Genomic DNA, 24990 nt, shown 5'->3' with positions numbered 1-24990 from the left:
TTGTTTGCTGGAAAGTAGTTTTTTTTTAAAAAATAAATTTCGAAAAAGTAAATTATTTTCTGATATTTGGCAGTGTAATGAAAAATAAGTTGAAAAATACTTTCCAGTGTTTGGTTATGTCATTGAAAATAGCTGGAAAATAACTTATTAATATTTTATTTTTCTCAAGTGTATTAAAATAATGAAGAACAAATTTTTCAAATTAAAAAGTTGAATGAGAATGAAATTGAAAAAAAATATAATTTCATAAATTATCTCAAATAAAATAAATAATAATCAAAATAATAGAGATCAAATCTAAAAAATAAAAAAAATGAAAGATGAAGAAATTAAAATAATAATAATAAATACTTTATAAATTATTTCAAATAAAATAAGTAACAATCAAATAAATGAGGATCAAATTTGATACATAAAAAATTTCAATAAAAAAATAACAAGGGAAAAACAAATAACAATTATAAAAATAAGGACCAAAGTTAATATAAAAATTAAATTTTAAAAGATAAAATTAAAAAATAAATATTCAAAACAAAATATATATAGCAATTAAAAATTTAAGGATCAAATTTTCATTTTTTTTTTATATTTCCATCTTTTTTTTTTGCAGCTTTGTTAGACCTTTCTAATGAATCTCTTCGTTTGGGCGATCGCTTTTGTTGGTGTCTTAAACCACCAGCTTTTAGAACTGATGCTGATTTCTCACAGCAGCCACAACTCTCCTCGAGGTAGCCATGCATGAATAGTCCTGCGCCATCACAAACAAAAAGGCAACTACTGTTTAGTGTTAGAAGATGGGACGCCTTTGCACAGGTCACGACCAGCTCTTTTCTCTCATTTTATGAATGCTACTTTTCAGTTTCAAAATTGTCAGTTGTCTCTCTTCATTTTATGACTAACAATAACATAACTAATTGGTTTAGTTTTGACTTGCAGCTCTGCAACAGCTGTTGCGACTGACCCTCCAAGTGGATCCATATCACTTGATCATGGTGCCATCTCCGTCGCAAATGATCCAGTAACCAAACGCCATCGTCCTTTTAAACACGTTAGTGATGGGGTAATTTTGCTTTTAATTATCTTCATCAAACCTGCTGTGATGGTTCGCTGCTAACACTCTGATAACACAAACGAAGACTTTTGCCTTCCTAACTCTTCATGCAATGGCTTTTGATAGATTTTTCACCAACATGTCTTTATAATATTTGATTTCTTCATCCATTCCCTCAAATCAACATGAACACGAGCTCAAATCCGTGTTTTCAAATGTGTTAGAGATGCCAGCTAAATTCATTCACCAGGTTAACATGTGTGCAAGCCTAACATTTCCTCTGTCTATAAACAATGCCTATATGGTTTTCCATATTTTCCACAGTTCCGCAGCAAAGCTTCTTGTGCAGCCTCTCCGTTTAAACCTTTTGTTTGTCTCCAACACATAAACTCCTAGCTTTTGGTTTTTTTCGTGCATTATGTCTTATAATTATAAACATGCTTTTGATTAGTTAACACAAGGTATCGAGGATAAAAGTACCAAAGCACAGCTGCTCAGTGTGCTTCAACAAAATGTTTTTATTCTTTCAAGCAGTTATGTTGTGGCTGCCATTTCCAACTCAGATAACATAGTCAAGCAATGAAAATTATGTTGTGAACGAAGCAGTTTAGGCAGATTCTGTCAGTGATCAATTACTAATTTCATAAACATGCCTGGTTTTCTGCTTAAATCCAACCTAAAGCTGCAAAACACACACACACTTGCGGCAAACCATATTTTCATGGATAAGATTTCATGGATCATTCATTTAATTGCTGCCAATTACGCTGCCAGAAATAAGAAATCAGTATAGCCACTCTTCAAAATAGACACTACGCATAACCTTGGCTGGACAGACCATAGGCCGTTTGTTTTTAGCATTATTTACAATTGTCTTATTGTAATATTAATTCTCTTGCGTGTATTTTCAAACTTTGCTTTCTTTGTTTTCCAACTTAGCAGCTCATTATCTCAACCTTCCATTCTTCTCTGCAATCCTTTTTTCTTCATTTTATCACTAACAATACCTGTTGCTTTTTCATTCACAGGAGTTCCCAACCAGCATGATCACGCAATTTTTTTGTTTATGAAACGACTCTTCAGTCTGTTCTCCTGTTAATCTTGCATGCCCCTATGAACTACTCCAGCAACATTTTACTCCATTGGAAAGCAATGCTACTCTTTGACATTGCTATGGCATCGTTTTGTTGTTAATTAGTTAATCCATTTCTTTCATGATGTTTTGGGATCTTGGATTGGTAAATCATTCCATGTGTTGTTTTGAATTTAAAATATGATTAACGAAACATTCTATGCCCTCTAATTACGTAGATATTTGCTCTTATAACATCTCTATGCTTTCAAAATTTTGCTCGCAATTTGTTCCGTTGACAACGCCTTAGCTTTCTTTCGCACCTTCTATACTTGTTGGCTTATTTCGTGCCGGTTGACAATTTCTACACCATACACATTTGATACGCAAGCCTATGGCAGAGCGCGTGCAATGTATCTCGTTAAGAACAAAAATGCATCCATTTAAATGTGTTTGTTATTTTGATAGTTTTTATGGTTTTAAAAAGATATTTTTAATTATATTTTTTAAAAATATGTGTTTAGTTTATATTATTATGAAATAATTTTTTACATTTAAAATAAATGAAAAGTAAATTCATATAAATGGAAAGCAAAATATTATCAAATCAAGATTTAGAATATAATTACGTGTAAAAAACTGATAAAAAATTATTTAACTAATTAATTTCTTTTTAATGTGGTTGAGCAATAGATAAAAGCTACCATAATTAATGATGCTAAACTTTGTTACTTTTTTAATTATAATTTTTTAATGTATCACAAAACGAAAGTTATTTTACCCTAAAATACTTTATCACCACCTTCCAACAAACCATCATATCAAATTATACAGCTTAGAATCAATCTAGATATATTATTATTTTAGATTTTGTTTGTTTTAAAGCTGTGATCGTGATTTTTTAAAAAATAATTTTTTTAATATTTTACATTTTTTTTTATTTGTTAATGCTCAAAATAATTTTTTTTTCAAAAACTATCTTACAGATAAACCCAAAAAGAGAAATAAAAAAAAGAAAAGAAATGAACAGAAAATACAAAGCCAAACCCAACAAGGCTCCTGCCATTGGAGATTCCCCTCTCCTATTACAAAAAGCTAAGCCAAACAAAAAATAAAAAATAAAAAATCGGATTCTCTCTTCGATTCCCTCTCCATCATAAGAAAACATCAACAAAAACACCAATTCCCTTACTCAACACTAGTTTTTAGATCTCAGATCCATCAGGTAATCTCAAAAGTCCTCTCTCTTTCTGTTCACTTGTCTCCTTTTCCATGTCCTCCCCTGAATTTCTTCTCTTCCTCTTCAAATCGCTCTTTTCACTGATTAATCAAACCCTGACTTCCACTCTCTTTTCCACGTAATCAAACAGTTTATCGATTCTTCATTTCAGCGATTATTGATTTTTTTAAAAATTTTGGATTAGTTAATGCGGTTATGTTTTAATGATGATGATGAAGGTTAGGGTTTGGTTTTATCGATGGAGAGTTTAGCGCAGCTAGAAGCATTGTGCGAGAGGTTATATAACTCACAAGATTCTGCAGAGAGAGCACACGCTGAGAATACGTTGAAATGCTTTTCAGTGAATACAGACTACATTTCGCAATGCCAGTACATTCTTGACAATGCGTCTACGCCTTACTCGTTGATGCTCGCCAGTTCTAGTTTGTTGAAGCAAGTCACTGATCACAGCCTCTCATTGCAGCTCCGTCTTGATATCAGTAATATATTTTAGTTTGTTTTTGTTTTGATCAGTTTTTTTTTTAATTGTTACCTGGATTGAATTTGTCTGTGTTTGTTTTGTGGTAGGGAATTACTTGATCAACTATTTGGCTACGAGAGGACCGTTGCCGCATTTTGTTAACGCGTCTTTGATCCTACTTCTCTGTCGTGTTACGAAGTTTGGATGGTTTGATGATGATAAGTTTAGAGAAGTAGTTAAGGAGGCTACTGATTTCTTGAGTCAGGTTGGATGTTATGCGTTTCCGTGTGTTATTGCTCTCTCATGTTTTGATGTATATGGATATTATCATTTTTTTTTGTGAAGTGCTAGAGACATGGATGATACCAATGCGAGTTTTTCATTGGTATATTTCATTTTGGTTGTTTTTTGAATTTTGACGTGTACTTACTCATGGTAGTATTAATGAAGCAAAACCAGCTCGTAGCTTTGGCTTTGCCGAGGTGTTTTCTAAGATAATTTTATTGCTCTTAAATTCGCATGTAATAAACAAAACCAATTTATAGCCTTACCCTTGTCTATGTTTTGCTATGATAATTTCCTTGCCTCTAAATTGGCATGTAATAAGTGAAACCAACTCGTTGCTTTACCCTTGCCAAGATGCTGCTACTTATGATATCTTGGCTCCTGAAATGGCAAGTAATTTAAGATGAAGTCATTATGTTGTTTCTATGTTTGCAGTATTTTATACAAGTTTATTTAGTCAAGTGCGATGTTTTTTTTTTATTCTATGGTTTTACGTGCAATTGCAGAATGTTTATTGCTGAGATGTTTGCATGTTGGTTTTCCTCACATTTTAGTTTGTATGGTTTTGTGTCTCTTAAAGGATCATTACGGCTATTTTTATATTTTCATGGAATGCTAGGGGTGTGGACGATACCTATGCAAGTCTTTTGTTTTTTTTGTTTGATTTTTGATGTGTATTTACTTATTTTGATAGTATTGAAGATGTAAAACCAACTCGTAGCTTTAGCTTTGATGAGGTGGTGTTACTGATAACATCTTTGCTCTTAAATTGACAAGTAATTTAAGACTAAATCAAATTATGTATTTTTTTGTGAGATAAACCTCAACTCAAAGGGTATAATTAAGAAAGTTTCAAATTGTAGGACTAAAATGTAACGTTTCTAAAATTTTCAGGGTTGCCAGGGTCCTTATTTTTATTTTTATTTCATTGAGCTTGTTCCAAATGGCCATCTTCAGTGTTATGGCAAAGATGAAGAATAAATATCGGAAGGAGTTGATTAGATAATTTTTTTCTAATTGCAAGCACAAGTCCTAGTACTTTACCTGGTTAATTATTCCTTTGGTGTTTAAATAAAATTTTGTCTTTCTATCCTTTATTGGACTGCCTTTTCATTCTTAATTAACATCACCCCTTAAATTGCCATGTGCCACTCTTCCATCTAGCAAACTAAGCTCTACATGCTGCTTATGAGATTTCAAAGTGTTTCAATACAGCTTTTCTTATACTACATATTGATTCTTTTGTCCTATATCATGCATTAATTGGTGACCTGCAGTTATTGATTATGTCATTTGGAAGTGCACTGTTATTGATGAGGTGTGTTTGTAAACATTTATTATTATCATTGTTGTTGTTATTATTTACTTCTCTCCTTTGTATAGGCATCATCAAATCACTATGAAATTGGTTTGAAGATATTGAATCAACTTGTGTCTGAAATGAATCAGGTTGGTTTCTTGCACTTGTCAAAGTTTCTCAATAGTATGGTGCTAGTTGCTATCTTGTACATAACAATTAAATGTACTTTATGTTCTCGTGATGATTCCTAGAAATAATGTATGTATGATGCTCAAAACTATTTACAACACTATCATTCTATTTCCATTTTTATGAGAAGCAAGAAATGGAAGCAATTACGAATGCTTTGCTTGAGATTGATATGCAACATGAATGCTTATTTTCTAAAATTATGTAATCTTTCCACTCAGCTGCCACATGATGGGTTCTTAAAGGTTAACTCAAACTGATATGTAAAGCATGGGAATCCAAAGTGGCTTTTATACCCAATTGTAAAGGAGGCAATGCCCTTTAGTAATTTTGCAGTAGTTATGCAAGTGACAAATGAAATGCATTGAGAAATTTGAATGGCTAGTAGGCTGCTTGTTGAGGTTGAATCATGCTTTGACTGATATCTTTGTCTTGGATTCCTCGTGACATCCTTGTTTCACTTTTGATTCTTAAGCATCTGGAAATTGGATGGGATTTCTTGTGGTTTATATGGAGGATAGGAGAAGAGATCACCTAGTTGGTTAGGAGTTTGCTGTTGGTCTAAAAGTGTAATGGGATGGGTCTTGGTTATTTAGTTGAAAATAAAATTGGGATTTGTGCGATTCTCCATGGAACAAGGTTATTTATGAATACGTGCTTCACTCAAATAATGAGGATCCAAGGCAAAAGCATGAATCACTCAAAACGAGTTTGGAAATTCCTCGTCAGTACCTTTTTTTTCTTTTCTTTTTCCTCCAGCGAAATATAATGTTTGGAAATGAGAGAATAAATAGGAAATAGAATCTTATTCTTTCTATTTGGTTCCTGTCTCTATTGCCTTTTTGGATTGCATGATGCTCCTGTAGAATGCGTAAAGCTTCTTGTAGGCAATTTTATGTGAAAATAAATTATCCAATATCACGTGGTTTGTGCTCTCATAAATAATACTGTTCTGAGAGATATTTGGGTCTCCTCATTTAACTTCGTATCTCTAATTCTCGTAGTTTTTTCTCTTGTTCGAATAATGTGTTAGATTCTAGATGGTTTTTTTTAAACTAATTTCACTCCGTCTAGCTCGGATGCCTATTGTATTGGTCTATTGTCAACTGTGCCCAACTAGCAGAGGCAGGTCAAGGCTTTTTCAAACTACATAGACTCCATAGTACTTTGCTAAAGGACACTTAGAGTTTAATGATTCATTGGATATAAGGAGGCTCCATAAGCCTTTTAAGCTTCCAACATCTTCGATAAAAATATGAGGGTAGGGCTCTAAAAATAAAAATAAAAATAAATAAAAGGAGAAGGAATATGAGGGTAAGTTTTAGTACCTAACATCATGCATCAAAGCGGAGCTTCATGCTTCATTCATGTGGTTAAAAATATGAAGAAATGTAACTGCATTTCATCATTGAATTACTCCATACATCATTGTTTCGGGGACAAGTGAATCTTGTCATTTCATGTACTTATATATACTGCATTATATATAGATAACTGGTAAGCCTCTTATATACTTGTAGTGAATGAATGACCCCTGACATCTCCAGGCCTGTTAGAGTTTTATTACAATTCTTATTCTTGTACTTAATAGATCTCATTCATTCATTGTAAAATGCCTTTCCACAATATGCTACGCGAAGGTTTCATATAGATCACCCTTACCACTATTACAAGACATAAATAACTTGCCTTTGCTGTTTGAATGTGACTCTTCTCTCTCTACCATCACTTAGTTGTTGTTGTCGTTGTTAGTATTGCTCATTACCACCACCACCACCACCATTGCTGTTGTTTTCCGATGACTGACATTTGCTTGTGCATTTCTTGATGCTTAAATTCTCAGCCAAATACAGGGTTGTCGTCAACACATCATCGAAGGGTAGCCTGCTCCTTCAGGGATCAGTCACTTTTTCAAATATTCCAAATTTCTTTAACATCATTGGGTCAACTGAAAAATGATGGTAATGGTTTAATGTTCTTATCCCCCCACCCACCACCTGTGTGCCTGTTGTAGCTATTTCTTTTTTAGTCCTTCTGATATTTTACAATATGTCTGGTACAGTTACAGGTCGATTGCAAGAGTTGGCACTTTCTCTTTCGCTAAAATGTTTATCTTTTGATTTTGTTGGGACATCAATTGATGAAAGTTCAGAGGAGTTTGGTACTATTCAGGTTTTGATTACTTATTCTAGTAATGTATGATCTTTTCTTAATTGTAAAATTTCCTTACACTTGAATGTGCTATATATGTTATATATGGATTGGATTGTTACAAGCAAACATATGTAATTTTGTAGATTCCGACATCCTGGAGGTCTGTTTTAGAGGACCCTTCTACATTGCAGATCTTTTTTGATTATTATGCTATTACAACATCTCCTTGTTCAAAAGAGGTTAGTTGATGTGTCGCTTATGATCACACATTATAAATTTTTATGATTCACCATCGTAGTATTGACCATGCACTTAAAGTCCTATAATAATTTTCCTCACTTGCTTCATTATGCATTGGCATGCATGCTTTAGCTCTACAACATAAGTTTAAAATCTTGGTACATTGAATCTATCTTTGTGAAGAAGATCTTGAATTTGTCAATGTGTGCATTTTGAAGCTTAAGATAAGGTAGGATATAGGTCTAAGGAAAAGAGAGTTGGGTAGGGATGGAAGAGCTCTATTGTGCTTGCTCCTCCCTACTAAGAAAAAGAAAGCAAGGCAGGCATGAGAAGGATTCACTGCTTTATGACTCTTTTAACGGATTAAAAAACATTATTTCTCCCCTCCTTATCAGTCAAGTTCAATTACATCGAGCCTACTTTTTGAACTTCGGTTTTCTGCTCTTCAAGGTAGAGAAGGACTTGCATCAACTAGGGACTGGCTTCGCGAGACCATTTTAATCCACACTGGAGAACTCGTGTTTAGGATCTTTTAGGCCTTGGTTTCTTTTGGGTCATGGTTGTGTAAATTGAGGTGGAGTTGAATGCATGGAGATTGTGCCTTTTTTGTTGATGCTCCTCAAAAAAGATATTTAGGGTTGCATTCTGTTGGCTATTTTTGTTGAGGGAAATAGATTATTTGGTTTTGAGGTGAATTTTGTTTAGGATTTGCTGACAATTTCCTTGTGGCTTGGAGGAAGATTTTAAGTTTCTATCGTGTGGATTCACCTGTTGTGTTTGGATGGATAAGAATGCTAGAATTTAAGGATTGGTTCTGTTCCTTGCATCTTTGTGATGTAGCGCTTTAGGTGCCTTAATGGGTGCTGTTCTTGCTTATATTTAGCAGGATTGGTGTCTCTTCTATATTGAGTTTGGTTTCTTCATCGTCTTTGTTGCTTCGGAGGATTTCTTATTTATTAACTCATCTTGTGCATTCTTCCCATGCTAATAGTACATTCTCTTATGAAAATATATTTTTTTGCTGAGGGAAGAAAAGGAGATTCGAGGGAAGAGTCTTTGCTTACATCTTTTATATCCTTGAAAGATGTTTGGTCTTAAGCCTATAAATTATTGGCAAACATGGCAAATTTTACTAATTAGGAGGACATCTTAACTGTGCTGATTGTTTTTGCATGTAGTTCATCTGATCCTGTATAATAGTGGTACTTGTTTTGTATCGTAGTGGTACTTTTAGTGCTTTGTCAATGCAAATTCACACTTCCAATGTTAAAAAAATGTTGGATGTAGTGCTGTTGTCATAGGATCAAGGCCATCAGGAAGAGCATTTATCCAAAAAAATAAGAAACTGATAAATATTGTCATGTATGTAAATGTAAATGAATAATGGGGAATTTATGTAAATTCACACTTCTAACATGTGCAGGCTTGTTTTTGTTGGATGTTGAAATTCAGACTTAATTTTTTTGTCCATTTGTTATTTGTCTGTTTGAGATGTGGATTTATGTGTTTCTATGCTGTGTTACTCTTCATTGCTGGGGGTTCTTATTGGTTTTCTTTTTAGGCACTGGAATGCTTGGTCCGATTAGCATCAGTACGGCGATCTTTGTTCACAAATGATGCTGCTCGTTCCAAGTTTTTGGCCCATTTGATGACAGGAACCAAGGAAATTCTTCAAACAGGACAAGGTGCTGTTACCTTCTTCTTTTTCCTTGTAGTATATGGTTATGTGATTGTACCCTGTGATTATTCAAATACAATGCATATGCATTTCTTTTGTTTTGGTTTTGGTTTCTATGCTGTTTAACTTCTTTTTCTTTGTTTTGTTTTGTTTTGTTTTGGAGGATTCTTATTCTCCTTCAAGATGTATTTCTTTCAAGGATATCTTAATATAATAAATTATATCTTAAAAGAATTCAAATAAAATGCACTTGCATTTCTGTGTGGGTTTTTTTCTTAAATTGTTTATCATATTGAATCATTTTGGTCGCTTTCTTCCTATTTTTGTTTTCTCCATTTTCCTTCTTCAGAATGAGTTTGAGCGTGGACAATAGATCACCGTTAAAGGTGGCATGCATAGGACCTCTGGAGTGAAAGTTCTGTAGTTGTTGTTGGTGTTAAGTGGTTGCAATCTGTTTGTTTAGAGATTTTAATCATGCTTGCTTAGCGAATACTTCTTGTTGAACAGTTTCATTGTCCTTTTCTCCTTTCACTTCCAATTCTGAAGGGGTTTTGGAGGCCCCTGAATGAATGTGTCAATTTAGAAGTGTGTATGTTCTAAATTGTCTATCCTGTTTTGGGTTTTGCAATCACCAGCTATTCATTTTTTTATTTCCCAACTTTTAAAATTGTTGCCCCCCCCCCCCCAGTTTGCTTCTCATTTACTGATTTTAGTGGGACATGGTCATTATTAGGTCTTGCTGATCATGACAATTACCATGAGTATTGTCGCCTTCTTGGACGCTTCAGAGTGAATTATCAGGTAATTTATTGTATAGTCACATTTTTGACACTGATCTTTTACTTCTATGTTTTGTTTTCTTGTTACATTTTCCCATGCTATTGGTTTACAGCTTCATTTGCATGGGCATATTCACATGTCTGTAGGGACTGCCACTTGATGTTATATAACCGCAAATTTGTGCATGTGCATGGGTAGAGTTTCTGCTGCTTTTAATTATTTTAATTAATTTTACTCTTTGTAACCCCATTTTAATTCCTCTTTATTAAAATGCTTTTCTTTCACTGAAAAAAATCTGTTGGTGACATGTATTCATAGCATTGCATGATGCTTTTTAATTACATACAACTACAAACCTGACTCCATTTGATACACAAAATTTTCTGCAGTTGTCAGAGCTTGTGAATGTGGAAGGCTACAGTGATTGGATACAGTTGGTGGCAGAGTTCACTTTAAAGTCTTTGCAGTCCTGGCAGGTGGGTTGGTGTTTATTTTCCTATTGTGATTTAAAAATTAGTCATATCTAGCCTTCGTGATAAATAACTGCATCTATGTTTAATAATGGAATGCCTCTTCCTTGCAACAATAAGTATATCATGCTTAAGTGCCCGAAACAACATGCTTTGGATCCATACTGCATTTTCGCAACTTATCTGCTGATTAAGTTCATGTCTTACCAGTGGGCCAGCAGCAGTGTATACTATCTTCTAGGGTTGTGGTCCAGATTGGTGACATCTGTACCATATTTGAAGGGAGAGGCACCAAGTTTGCTTGATGAATTTGTGCCTAAAATTACTGAAGGCTTTATAACATCAAGATTTAATTCTGTGCAGGTCTGCTTTGTCTTCATGATTGATATTTCTCTTTAAATTATACATAAAATGTTGAATTCCTATTTGGCACTCCTTTTTCATGTAGGCTGGATTTGCTGACGACGACGATCCATTGGATAATGTTGAGCTTCTTCAAGATCAGCTAGATTGCTTTCCTTATCTTTGCAGATTCCAGGTCTAGTTTCTATATATAATATAATATGTGATAGCCTCCCTGTTACTTATCCCGCCTGGAGTTTTCTAGATTTAGAAGTCCCTGACGATACTAATTTTAGTTTCCTGAATTACACGTGTGCCAAACTCGTGATTGTACCAGCCCATTAAGGCTTGGAGTCTGTTATGATTATTCTTATTTCTTTTTTTTGCAGTACCAAACAAGTAGTTTATATATAATAACCACAATGGAGCCTATTCTGCAAGCATACACGGTACGATAAGTGTATTGGATGATGTATTCTTTGGATGTATTCTTTGGATGTTGAATTATTTTTGAATGGAATACACAGGAAATAGCACTACGACAGAGTGCTGATAACAGTGAGCTTGCTGTTATTGAGGCAAAACTTTCTTGGATTGTTCATATCATTGCTGCTATTCTTAAAATAAAACAATCCACTGGCTGTAGGTAATTTTTTTTTTCATTTTTGTTTTGTGCATTTTGTGATAGGAATAACATGCATATGTACTTGCAATTATCAATGTATTTGTTATGTTTATCTCATGCAGCGTGGAGTCTCAAGAAGTGCTTGATGCAGAACTTTCAGCTCGTGTTTTGCAATTAATAAATGTTACTGACAGTGGGATACATAGCCAGGTATACCAACAATAATGGCCTGTAATGTGAAATGGAATAGTGTCAAATTGCTTATCTTTTCTCTCATTTTCCTTTTAAACAGTATATGAGATATGCTGAGTCTTTTCTGCATTCATACAGCATTGATATGTGATCTTTAATTATTTCTGCATAATGCCATCAATTTGAATATCAGTTTATTTCCTTGTCCGTGTAACCATCTTTTTGTTTAAATCATTTGAATTTATGTTTATCAATTTGCAAATATAATTTCGATTATCCATCTTGTTTGTTCTTTTATGGTTTGTGCACATAAAAAAATTGATTAAGTTGGTTGGAGCTATGTTTCTGAGATGCAAGAGAATTCTATTTAGTTATTGTTAATTGAGGTGATTTGAAATGTCATGTATGCTAGAACTAAGTTGGTTGGAGCTTTGTTTTCGAGATGCAAGGGAATTCTACTTTGTTATTATTAATTGAGTTGATTTGAAGTCTCATATATGCTAGAAGCAATGTGACCCACATCTTATCTTCTAGTTTTTGAGAATTATTGCTGAATCAGAACTGGGTAGCTTCATGGACGCTGACATGTTAGGTTCTTCAGCATAGGTCTTCTGGGCATAACATCTTACAAACTAGCAGAAGGCCACATTGGTAGGATAGATTCTGGGAAAAATAGCATCATTGGATGTTGACTTGTTTTAACCTTTTTTTCTTAAAAAAAAAGTCTTGACACTTTTGCTTCTATAAAATTTTATAGAGGCACATTCTTAGAAGAGATTTACATCAAAGACCAATTTATTGATGATAAAACTGCTAATATACTGACAATTATTAACTCCTCTTACAAGCAGCTGATAGTCTCTTCCTTGACTTCTTTAAACCTTGCCTGGCACCATTTTCGATTTGACTTGAATCTGTCACTTTTTTCCCTTTTTCATTTTAATGTGCTCATGACATTATATTCATTGCATTTAAGTTTAATGCCCAGACAAGTGCTTTGGCATAGATAATGTTCTTTTATGTTTGTTTATTGTCAAAACTTTGCCTTGGGAACTTTGTCTCAGGGCCTGAAATTTTCGCATTTCTTCATATCAGAGATCTCATGTTACAAATTGATGCTATAGCTTATTGGAGGTTAAAATGCGTCAGTATTGGCTATGCTGGCATTTCAATTTGTTATTTGTTTGCTGTCATGTAGTTTGGGCATATGGGGAGATGGGTTATTGTAGTATCATTATAGAATTACTCTGGCATCTTTAACAGTAGGGAAATTGGAAGAATTCTTTTGCACATGTTCTCAAAGAGGCTATGGAATCTGGATAACATGGTTCACCATTTATTTCATGAACCTTGGCAACAATATTGTGTTTATGTTCATTCCCGAGCTTAAAGTTAATACTGAATGGCTTTGTTTTGTCACTCTAGGTTAATGTAGCGGGAATCCATTAGATGTTAAATATACTGTTATGTTTATCCATTTGGGTTATCATTTGCTTACTAACACTTGATATGCTGAAGGTTTTCTTTGTAACTCTTGTTACTAACACTCAAATAATTTGCATAGCTTCATATCTGCCTTTTCGTTTGCTTTTGTTCTTTTAAGAGAAGAAGGGTCTTTGTATTTTTTTCCTCAAAGGCTTTGAATGTAATTGTTGCTCTAAAAAATCCTTTCCCTCTCTGTGGTCATGCTTTTTTTGTTCCATTATATCTGAACTAGGTTCCACCAATTTCTCAATAACAACTTTGGCACTGATTTTATTAGTATACTCATTGCCCTTGTATTTAACAGAGGTATGGTGAATTAAGCAAGCAAAGACTTGATCGAGCAATTCTTACCTTCTTTCAGCATTTCCGTAAGTCTTATGTTGGTGATCAGGCTGTGCACTCATCGAAGGTAATGAGGTTTTTTTTGTCTTCATTCTAAGCTTTGCAAGTGTCAATATTCTTAAGTCTTTCTTTTTGTGCTGCAGCAGCTATATGCTCGTTTGTCTGAACTTCTTGGACTCGGTGATCATCTACTATTATTGAATGTGATTGTATCAAAAATCGCTACAAATTTAAAGTGTTATACAGAGGTGAATGCTTCATTCTGGATTGTTCTTTGATTCCTGTTCAGTATGTTTTTTCAGAAAGTTTTTGTTATACCTTCATTTGTGCTTGGTTTAGAGTGAGGAGGTCATTAATCATACATTAAGCTTGTTCTTGGAGCTGGCATCTGGGTTAGTATACTGCTTCCTTTTTTGGCTAAAAGTAGTATAGCATATTGTTATGTTTTCACGAAGTTTAATTTCATCCACAATGATTGCTTGTTTGACTGATCATTTTTCATTTATTTATTTGGTTACTTTTTTTTTGTTTAGATATATGACTGGAAAGCTGCTTTTGAAGCTGGATGCTGTCAAATTTATAGTTGCCAACCATACTGTAATTACAATTCTGGCATAAATTTTTTGCTTACCCGTTCTTCTTTTAGTTTGTTCTTTGAAATAATGATGTGTTATTAATATTAAGTATTCTTTTTGAATTTTTAGAGGGACCGCTTTCCTTTCTTAGAAGAATATAGAAGCTCTCGTAGCAGAACAACCTTCTATTATACTATTGGCTGGTTAATATTCATGGAGGACAGTCCTGTGAGATTCAAGTCTTCGATGGAACCGCTTTTACAAGTACTTTCCCGCACTCACTCAAAAGGAAAGAAAAGCTTTTTCGTAGAATTTCATTGATTACCTAAATAATATTTATGGTGTCTTAGGTGTTTATAAGGTTGGAATCAACTCCTGATTCGATGTTTCGGACTGATGTGGTGAAGTATGCGCTAATTGGGTTAATGAGGGATCTTAGAGGAATTGCTATGGCCACAAACAGGTTAGTATAGGTTTTGGGTACGAGGTTGTTTATTTATGAACTGTTAGGTTTCATGCCCATTTTTTAACCATTTTTCAGTCGAAGAACATATGGGCTTTTATTTGATTGGCTGTATCCTGCTCACATGCCGCTTCTCTTGAAAGGCATTTCACATTGGACAGACACACCAGAGGTATGAACATACGAGAGAGATTCAAAATCTTAGGAGCCATGTTTTATCATGATTTATTTTATTTTCAACTAAAAGAGCGTTGTTTAGAACCTTATAATGGAACCTTTTGCGCTGTCTTCTATTCAAATTTTAGTCAAAATTGTAATATGTTTTCTGAGCCACTGGCTACTTTATCTTATGCAATAACGTGCTGAAAGAGAGCAAATGAAATGTGACTTTACCAATCTTATCCATGTATTATAGATCATTGGTCTAATTTCTCTGGTTCCCAATATAGAGACATCATTATTTGATTTGGTGCTGCAGGTCACCACCCCTCTATTAAAATTCACTGCTGAATTTGTGTTGAACAAGGCCCAACGTTTAACTTTTGATTCGTCGTCTCCTAATGGCATTCTTCTTTTCCGGGAAGTCAGCAAATTAATTGTAGCCTATGGAACAAGGATATTATCTCTTCCAAATGTTGCTGACATATATGGCTACAAATACAAGGGAATATGGATTTGCCTAACTATTCTGTCAAGAGGTTAATATAAGACCCCTTTATTTTTGTTAATTGAAGAATTTGTATGCTGAGATTGTTGAAAGTTGCTTGGATTTACTTGCCTTTTACCATAAGTTTGTTGCTGGTCATTTGTATTTTACCTGATGAATATTAATATACAAACCATTCTTGGAGAAGTTTTCAAGGTCCGTTGGGCTGAAGAATCATACATGCACACGCCTAAAACCATGTTTATTGAAACAAGACAAAGGATTCTCATCTAGCCCTTTATCAATTTGCTTGAAAATAACTCTTCTAACCATCAAACTGCGTTATATCAGTTTAATGTAGTTGTCTAATGAATTTGGGTGAATTTGTACAAGTAATCGTACTTTGGTTCATTTGCTTATTGTTTTGTGGCATATATAACTTATATTCTTTGTTGCAAATGTGTATTTTTTATATTTGAATAGTAGGGATGGCAGCAAGTTGAGCCATATACTGTTAATTTGTTTCCCTACTGTTCCAATGGTCACTGAATATGAACTTTATAATAAGTATATATCTTATGTGTTGATGTTCTTGTATTTGCCACTTATTGGCAGCTCTTGCGGGAAACTATGTCAACTTTGGCGTGTTTGAACTGTATGGTGATAGAGCACTCTCTGATGTACTTGATATTGCTCTAAAGATGACACTGTCAATTCCTCTGGCTGATATTTTGGCATTTCGAAAGGTGTGTAGGACTTCTTGGCTTTCACTCACATTCCATCAATATTTTCCTGCCTCATGTATGCCTCTATGTTCCCTATTGTTTATTGATTTGTGTTTGTTTTCTTTTACTCTTCAAGGTTTAGTTTAGTATACACTATATTTTGTGTGTTTGCATGTCCTTTTCTGTTAAGGATATAGGGGTATAGTTTTAAAACCCGACTTGGGACAAGGCTCGGGTCAACCCTGGTTGTCCGGATTAACCTAAAAAAATTATTTGCATATATTAATATTACAAGCTGCTAAATGTCTTGTTTTTTATAAATAGTAAACTGGAAGTAACCCACCCTAACAATGACCCAAACTTCCCCGCTTCCAAACCAAACCAATCCAAACTTAAATAAATAAGCAGCAAGCAGGCAACAAAATTCATTGTACCTACCCAATCATCTCCACTCCCAAAAATACTATATATATAAAAAAGAACTAATTATTTCTTCATTTTAAATTCATACAGTATTTCCATTTGCAGTCTCAAAATCAAAATTTCCATTTTTCAGTTTCATTTGGTAAAATGGAGCCGTTAATTTTTCTATTAGTACAAGAGGGTTGGGAATAAAATTCACATGCATTTGATGAGAGTCTACTGTGAAAAAGGATTTGGAGATTTATATTGGAGAGAGATCATATTTGAAGAAATGTTTATTGAGCATATTTTGGAATTAATGGGAAACCTTCTGATGTGGGGGTGTGGAAATTTGTTAGGAAGTAGTGGAGACTTTATGTTTAATGTGGGCTTTCTTATGGGTAATGCTTTTTTACTCTTTTTTGGTATGATTCTGTGTCAAATTACCATCAAAGGTGCATTTCCTGGATCTCTCTTTGTCAAGTAGGGATGGGGCGGCTCTAGTTAAGCAGGATAGTTTGGGAGTTGAGTTTGTAGACCTTTTCTGATATGCTTAATGCATGAATAGAGATTCATAGTGCTGGTTTAACTTGTTGGAAGGGGTATTTAGATGCATACTTGTTTAGGAGACCAATAGTCTTACAAAATGTTATTGATGGAGAAAAATGGGGATGAAAGATCCCACTAAGATGAACTGGGGAATAATGGAAGTAATTTTCTTTCAAGTTTTTTTTCCGTGTAGGTGAATCCATTTTATTGATGCTGCTTGGTTAAATTGTGACTGTTGATAAGTAGAAAAGGTTAATCCATTTTATTCATGCAATTTGCAGTTGAACTTGTTTGTTGCTTTGTTCTTGAATATATTTGTGGAAGCTGGCAGAGTTGTGTTGTCATTTTGGTTGTTTTAGACTTTGTGAGGTCAGTGTGTTTGCAGCAGGAATATCTGTTATATAGAATTAAACCGCTGAACATTTCTGGCTCAAATATTTTAAATTTTATTGGATTGGAATAGTATATTATTTTTGCACTAATTTAGCCTGGGATCACCCTCCTCCTCAATGTTGTCATTGTTTGATGATCAGACAGCATTTCTTGCACACAAAAATATTTGCAAATTTAGATGACATGGAGTGACGTGATACATTATTTTATGTGTACCTATTGTACTTGGTGATTGTCAGGCACCTCTGTGGTTGATGCAGACAACAAATCAAGCAAAGTTCCTGTATTTTTATGTGATTTTAAAGACAGTAATTTCCTGATTGACTGGAATTTCATGAGTTTAGGTCTTATTTTAAATATTGGAGTTATTTGGGTCTTCCTATCCTAAATAGGAGTGGTTATGTTTTTTTGTTTCAGAGTCTTGAATCCTTGTTAGAATAGGTATGCAACTACGGCATAGCTTTAAGATGAGTACATCGAGTCTATGAATACATTTGTTTGTAGTGCTTTGTTTTTAGAAAGAGTTTAATTAATTTTCCAGGAATTATGCTTTATTTTAGGCGTGACCCCTAAGAACCCTAGGCTTGATGCTGTCCTTCCAGGGTGTGGTTCCTAGAAACCATGCTAGCGTGACTCTATTGTGCCCATATGGACATGTTTGCATGTGCTTTCATTTTTCCTTCTTTTTCCAAAACTCTTCGTATTTTATTATTTGTCATCTAAATTTTATGCTTTATGTGCCAATTTTGGCTGATGCATGATGTGTAGCTTTTCATTTGGTGTTGGTTGATTCTCATGTCAATTTGGCTACTGCTATGTTTTTCCACTAATAATGGTAAGTTTGTGTCTTTGTATGTTTCTTTGCAGCTTACAAGGGCTTACTTTGCATTCTTGGAGGTTCTATTCAGCAGCCACATTGTGTTCATATTCAATCTGGATACAAACACCTTCATGCATATTGTTGGTTCCCTGGAATCAGGTCTTAAAGGTCTGGATACAAATATCTCATCACAGGTATGTCATGCCAATACTGCAGATCGCATCACTCTTCTCACTAACTTCCCTTGTCATTTATGCATGGTGATTTGTCATGCCAAGCTCACCTGGCATATCTGAATGTGATGCCATGTATATTTGATTTGTTTTGCTGATTCCCTGCATTTAAAATAGAAAGATGAACTTTTCAGTGTGCATCTGCTGTCGACAATTTGGCTGCTTTCTATTTCAACAACATTACAATGGGGGAGCCACCCACTTCACCTGCTGTAATTAATCTTGCTCGTCATATTGCAGATTGCCCCAATTTGTTTCCCGAGGTTAGTCAGACTATTCTATATTATAGTACACCTCCCTAATATTATTTGCAAGTCTTGTGTGGCTAAAAATGGCTTCCATAAAGTTTCGTCTTCTGAAGTGTTCTTGATGGTATAATACCCTCCCTTCAGGTATCTCTATTTGGTGAATTTTAGATGTTGATTTCTGAGTTTTCCTTTTTCGTTAAGAAATATTTTAGATGTTGATTGTGCAAGAGCATAGAAGCAACGGTTTTCCTTTTCCTGCTGTTATAAGAGTTTGTGCTTATATGGATGTATAAGGATGGAAAGAGGGTGGATGATTAGCTATTAACTCTTTTGGATGCAAGGAAGAGCGGAAAACAAACAATAAGAGATTCCTTCAAGAACCTTTTTTGTTTTCCTTTGAAAAATAAGGTGGACGTGGCAGAGAAAATGGCTTTCTGAATTATTACCTTATATTGCTTTTAATTTCAAATGGATCATGGGATATCTTTCTCTGAGATGTTTATCTTGTATTTTTTTGTTAGTTTCAGAAAGCCACTTTCTTTTGTTCCTTTTCATTAATTCTACGGAATAAATAGTTTGTTTTCTATTTTGAGGTTTTAGGCTCTTTTTTTCCTTATTGCTTTCTTACACAACTTCCAGAGTAATTTTTACTAATTACCCAGGTTTGCATGACTTGTGGGTTGTTGAGACTCTTACTGCTCTTGCTTGGTTATTGTTGTGCTGTTGTTTTGACCATAGCAACTGATATATGCGTTGATTAAAGAATTTGTATTATTTGCTACCTTTTGTTCTTACTCAATTGCATATCCAAGCGATAAACATCCAATATCTGACATCTTTCCTAAGCTGAAGCATCTGTTCTGTTTCAATGACTTTTCAGTGAAAACTCCTTTTGCATGTCTTGGACATCTTTTTAGTTTTGAGGCCATTGTGGTTGCTGGTGAACATAGGATGGCTAGATGACGGTGATTAGCGTAGTAGAGGATTTGTCTGTGGCAATAGAAGGCTTTAGCCATCTCTGCAAACTTGGAAAGAAGGAATTCTTATTTGGCTTAGTCTCCTGTGTTACATGAAACCAGGGGAAAATATGTTCCCTTAAAAGCTGTTCCCCATGAACAAAGAGACATTATAGATGACTGTGGCGGGGCTCACTTATTTCAAATTTGTGGATAGGCGAAGGGGTTTGAATAATTAGCTTTTTCTTAGGTTTAAAGAATGAGCAACTAGATGGGGTGATTCATCAAAATTTGCCTGCTTTGCATTCCAAATTTGCTCTCATACTCAGAACACCAACTCAGCAATTTTAAACTTGCAAAATTAAATCGATTTTGCAGGTCACGTGCCTTCAGGCCTTGCATCACATCATCACCTAGATCAAATATGTGTCAGTTTCTTGTGAACTCAATCTCCAGGATGTATCCCATGGTCTTACTGGAAATAAGTTAGCACCTACATCTTGGTGCCTAAATTGGTTCAATGCATTGTTATGATGAGTTATCCTGTGAGCATGTGAATCAAAGCACTTTTTTTAATCGTTGACCATGTTCTCTGACACCAGTTTTTAGAATTTTCTTAACATGCACTGTCTTGTAGAGCTTTCTTTTGATTTTTTTTTTTACCATTTTAGATTTTATTTCCATGCTGTCATTTTTGTTGTGTTGAATACTTGGTAACTTGAATCATTTCCCTGCATTTACAGATACTGAAGACTTTGTTTGAGATTCTTTTATTTGAGGACTGTGGCAACCAGTGGAGTCTTAGCAGACCCATGTTGAGCTTAGCTATTATCAGTGAGCAGGTAAGAGTCTATGGCAGTTGTCTTCTGTGTACTCAATTTCTTTGAGTAACAACTTTAATTTTATGTTTGCTTATTATTTGAGAATAGTAAGTTAACATGGCTGTGGCAGTTCATATGTTTGATTTGGATCACTTTGGATCTTCCTTTTAGTTGCTTATTTAGTAATTGTGTTTTTATTGTCCTTTTATTTTTAATATTTGTCTAAGATAAGCACTGTTCACTTGCAGATATTCTCTGATTTGAAAGCTCAAATTTTGGCTTCACAGGTAAAATATTTACTTTATTCATTGTCATAACCATCATTTTCCTTTTAATTTTTAAACAAAATGCAGTTAGTGTCTACCTGGTTATATAACTATTTATTTAAAGAGTGATGCTATTTGTTAAGAAAATTGTACAAGTTTCAAGAATACACAGTTATTTGATTTGTAGTTTTCACCATTGGGTCCCAAATTAAGATCATGATCCAATGACTCACAATTTTCTTGAAGCTTATTCTGAATCTTATTTCTTGTCAAATATCACGTCTCTATTTTAAAGAGGGGATATTTTGTTTTTATTTTGTATTTGTTACAGTTATACTGTGTTTTATTTAAAGCTTGTTCAACTCCATTTGGGTAGAACTAAAATAATGCATCAAAGCTAGACAGTGATTCATCGCACACAGCTAATACCTGCCCTCCCCAATAGACCAGTCTCCGAGCCCCCTCACCGAAGAAATACACATAATAAGAAGAAATGCTACTTTCCGAGTTATTTTGGTATGCTAATGAGCCCATGAGATAGATGATACATTTGACTATCATGCGCAGCTACTTTTATTTACTCACAAGCACTAGGTATATAAGCCAAGTCTTTTAGTTCTAGTACTAGTGTAATATTTGTTGTCATCTATATGAATCAATGTTGAACAATTTTATTTCTGTTTTTCTATGATTTTTCATCGGTCTCAAACTCAAATCTTTTTTTTAATGATGTTATTTTAGAGCCAAAGAGTTGCGTGTTTGTTGAGATACTTAGTTAAGCGTCCTTTTTATGGATATTCAAGCAATTGCATAAGGAACTTGGTTTTCTAGTCAGTAATTACAAGGGCCATTCTTTCTGAATGAAACTCGAATTTAGGATTACTGTTAAATAGGTTTCTAAGATTGAAAAGAAGAGGACTTGGATTTTCTTTTTCATGTTTCTAAAATTGGAATATGTATCCCTTGCGGCGACAGTTAATTACTAATTTGATACCGTGAGGGCCTCAATATATCGTTTATGAAGGGTGAATATACCTTTCAGGCTAGGATATCAGCAAGTACAGAAGTCATATAGCATTGAACCAATTATTTTACATTTCCCAACTCTATTCTTGATTCGGCCAGATCTTGACCGTATCAATCTGAAGCAATCGCTGGGGCTCCTAATATTTTTCTCATTGTGTGAGCATCTTTGTGCGTGGTTTGTTTGGAAAATTACAGACTCTTCTTTTTGTTTCTTTCCTTTCTGCTGACATTAATCTGTTAACATTCAGATAGAATGAAATAGAATGCAATTTTTGGTATATATGTTGGATACTTGTGATGTATTGTCTGTTTGTTCTTGATTCTTGTTTTGTGTTTACAGAGTCTGAATGAAATAAATTGGAGAAAAAATGGTTAGTGGCACTTTTTTTGTGTGTGATTTGCTGAACTTGAATGAAATGGGGCGTGTTTGAGCTGACTAGTTGACAAATGTTCATATATGCACTCCACAAGCAAAAGTTGGTGTTTCTTAGTTTGATGTTGGTTCTTAATGTTATTCTATTAGTGTTGTCTACCTCTGAGGTCATGCGTCAAAGAGACATTTTACTTGGACACAATTATAGGATATGGTCTTAAAACATTTTCTTCCCCTTTATGTCATTTCCTTTGTGCTAATACAAAATTGGCTGACATAATAGCATTTGGTACACTGCTTGATGAATATCCTTGTAAAATTTCCATTTGAGGTAAAAACTGCCGATGGGTGCCACAAATTGTAGCCTCCTGAGACTGAGTTATATAGCATTTGTTCTGAACGTGAATTTTATTCTTACTTTTTCTGGAAATCGAGAGATAAAGCAGATTGAACTTTGAAGAGTCAATTTGCTGTTTTACTCGCATCATTTTGGAAGTTGGGTTATTCATTCAATAGCTGTACTGGATTTTGATTGTGCGAAATGCAAGTTAGGCAATACATAAATTGCAACACCTGCTGTTCTGTCAAAGTAGTTCATGACTTAAGGAACTAGTTTCTCTAAATTTTTCATGGACCCTAGTGTTTCTGCAGAGTCCTGCTCTTTGATTTGCATTTGTCAGACAGATAAAATTGCTCAAGGAAACCCCATACAATATAGAAAAATTTCTGGGCAGGTAAACAAGTTGACAGGGAGTTAGATTCCAAATAGCATTGCTGTTATGTAAATGTAATTTGTTACAGGTCAAATTTATACTGAAAATTGTCACCTGAAGTAGAAGCAATGAAGAAGATTTTCTCTTGGCACTTCAGTTAGTAATTTGCTTTGGTGCATGTTCTGTTAATTGAACATTCAAATTTATGTTTGACAGGGCTTAGAAGCTGGTAAAACCCCTCTTATTACTTCTGTGCAGTTTTGATTAATGTTTTTGACAAATGATTACCTGTCAGCCACAACTCTTCATAGTTTCTGGTGATCAGGTGTTGATGAATTATTGAACTCGTTTCGTTTCATATTGTAAACATAACTGAAAAGAACAAAAGAACAAAAATAATGGTTTACACGATGTGTTTTAGTTTCATAGAACTCATGCAACCCCAGAGTTGTCTATCATGAGTAATTTGGAGGTTACATTTTGTTGTGGGGTTTGAGCTTGAACAGTTGAAACTACTGTAAATTAATGGCGCTTTTCTAGCACCCATTATACCGCCTCCTGTTTCCAAAATGTGATCCCTATGCTTACACTTTCTTTGCGTCATCTTGCAGCCAGTGGATCAACATCAGCGGCTTGCCCTTTGTTTTGACAAACTGATGGCAGATGTTACTCGAAGCTTGGATTCGAAGAACAGGGATAAATTTACTCAGAATCTGACGGTTTTCAGGCATGAATTTCGTGTCAAATAGTTCTGATCTCTTGCTTGTTGCTGCTCTGCTTTGGGAACTGAATTACGTCTGCAGAAGATTTTCATTGGAAGAATTTCCATGCACATACTTCATACACAGTTGTACACAGAAACGAGTGGTTTTGTTGCTTATTGACAAGAGATGTTACCTCTGCAGTACTTAGACTTTGTTGTCCAAACCATGTGAAGCAAATATCTTGTATAACCAAGTATCTGCTACGAAGGTGGAGTATAAAATTTTTTTGTACAGGCCCTGCCTCCCTCTCTAAAAAAGTTTCAAGGGGGATGATACTGGAAATTAAGATAGCGCACTATGCTTAGGGGGTTATCAAAGGTGTGCAGAAGGTGGTGGTGGTTTGATAGATAATTTTAGGGTATCGATCCTTTTTAGAACAAAGATGTAAATCTTTCATGAGGTTTACTTGGTGTTTCGGAGGTGGGTCAGTTGGAAATAGATTTTTTTGTACATTAACCCCAACATATTCATTGTATTTGTTGATAAATAGAATGGCAAAGGATTTGAAATTTCAGTCATTCTTGATTTCCCTTCCTATCATAGAAGTTGTCTTTTAGCACGAGAGGTCATAGTAAGCCTGGTAAGCTACTGATTTTTCAAGATTTCTACATTTTGTGTTTCTGTCATTTATGTATATTGTTACTATGGCGCAGGGGTTCAAGCTCTGGAAATGTGTTCAGCATCCATTCTTTTATGGCTGCTTGCTGATTGCCACTATGTAATTGCTGCCGTGGAAGACAATTTGCTTCTTTTGTTGGTTTTATTTTTCGTGTTTTTTTTTTTTTTTTTTGGGGTTGGGGGGGGAGGGATGGAACATGGGCGGTTCTATTTTTTCTTTGAAGTCCTCGTTTTCGATTTTTAAGTTCTTGTACATGCAATTTTGAGCTGTCACATCGCCTGGTAATCCATGTAAACCCTCACTGATGGAGCATACTTGTGGCGAAAAATATAGTGGATGTTAATGTATGAAGGCACCGTCGTGCTGTTGGGTTAGATCATAGGTGGGTTTTTGTTACTTAATTGAGATCGAATCCAATCAGTCAGGGGAGTCGTGATCCTAAAGAATATTGAAGACCCTGGACCGTCAACCAAAAGAGCGCACTTATACATGG

The 24990-nt window shown here is 34.6% G+C and overlaps 1 protein-coding gene and 1 long non-coding RNA gene across 9 annotated transcripts; both read left to right on the top strand.

Annotated features, from left to right (window-relative positions):
- Positions 1-614: 614 nt before the first annotated feature.
- On the top strand, positions 615-2337 carry LOC112326816 (uncharacterized). Its single transcript, XR_008058869.1, has 3 exons — positions 615-813; positions 937-1060; positions 2080-2337. It is a non-coding gene; the product is annotated as an uncharacterized LOC112326816 (long non-coding RNA).
- An 826-nt stretch (positions 2338-3163) lies between these two features.
- LOC7462816 (uncharacterized) lies at positions 3164-24396 on the top strand. 8 transcript variants are annotated; one of them, XM_024597502.2, is made up of 29 exons: positions 3167-3348; positions 3587-3842; positions 3931-4088; positions 5492-5557; positions 7441-7558; positions 7660-7793; positions 7895-7990; positions 9553-9676; positions 10403-10470; positions 10839-10925; positions 11130-11282; positions 11368-11457; positions 11651-11710; positions 11789-11907; positions 12009-12096; positions 13868-13972; positions 14049-14153; positions 14245-14297; positions 14439-14502; positions 14610-14744; positions 14831-14943; positions 15022-15115; positions 15422-15641; positions 16205-16335; positions 18526-18672; positions 18846-18974; positions 20659-20757; positions 20985-21023; positions 23726-24396. In XM_024597502.2, exons 2-29 carry the CDS (start codon positions 3602-3604, stop codon positions 23861-23863), a joined length of 3174 nt encoding a protein of 1057 aa, XP_024453270.1. In that variant the 5' UTR covers positions 3167-3348; positions 3587-3601; the 3' UTR covers positions 23864-24396. The 8 variants fall into 8 exon arrangements, with proteins under 8 accessions (XP_024453277.1, XP_024453270.1, XP_024453275.1 ...); XM_024597507.2 differs by having other exon boundaries at positions 3582-3842; positions 7666-7769; XM_024597504.2 differs by having other exon boundaries at positions 3582-3842; positions 7666-7793.
- Positions 24397-24990: the final 594 nt, after the last annotated feature.

Source organism: Populus trichocarpa, chromosome 3 (assembly GCF_000002775.5).
Source record: "Populus trichocarpa isolate Nisqually-1 chromosome 3, P.trichocarpa_v4.1, whole genome shotgun sequence".
Taxonomy (NCBI): domain Eukaryota; kingdom Viridiplantae; phylum Streptophyta; class Magnoliopsida; order Malpighiales; family Salicaceae; genus Populus; species Populus trichocarpa.
Note: the sequence above shows the minus strand (reverse complement) of the source record. Positions and strands in the feature narration are given on the sequence as shown.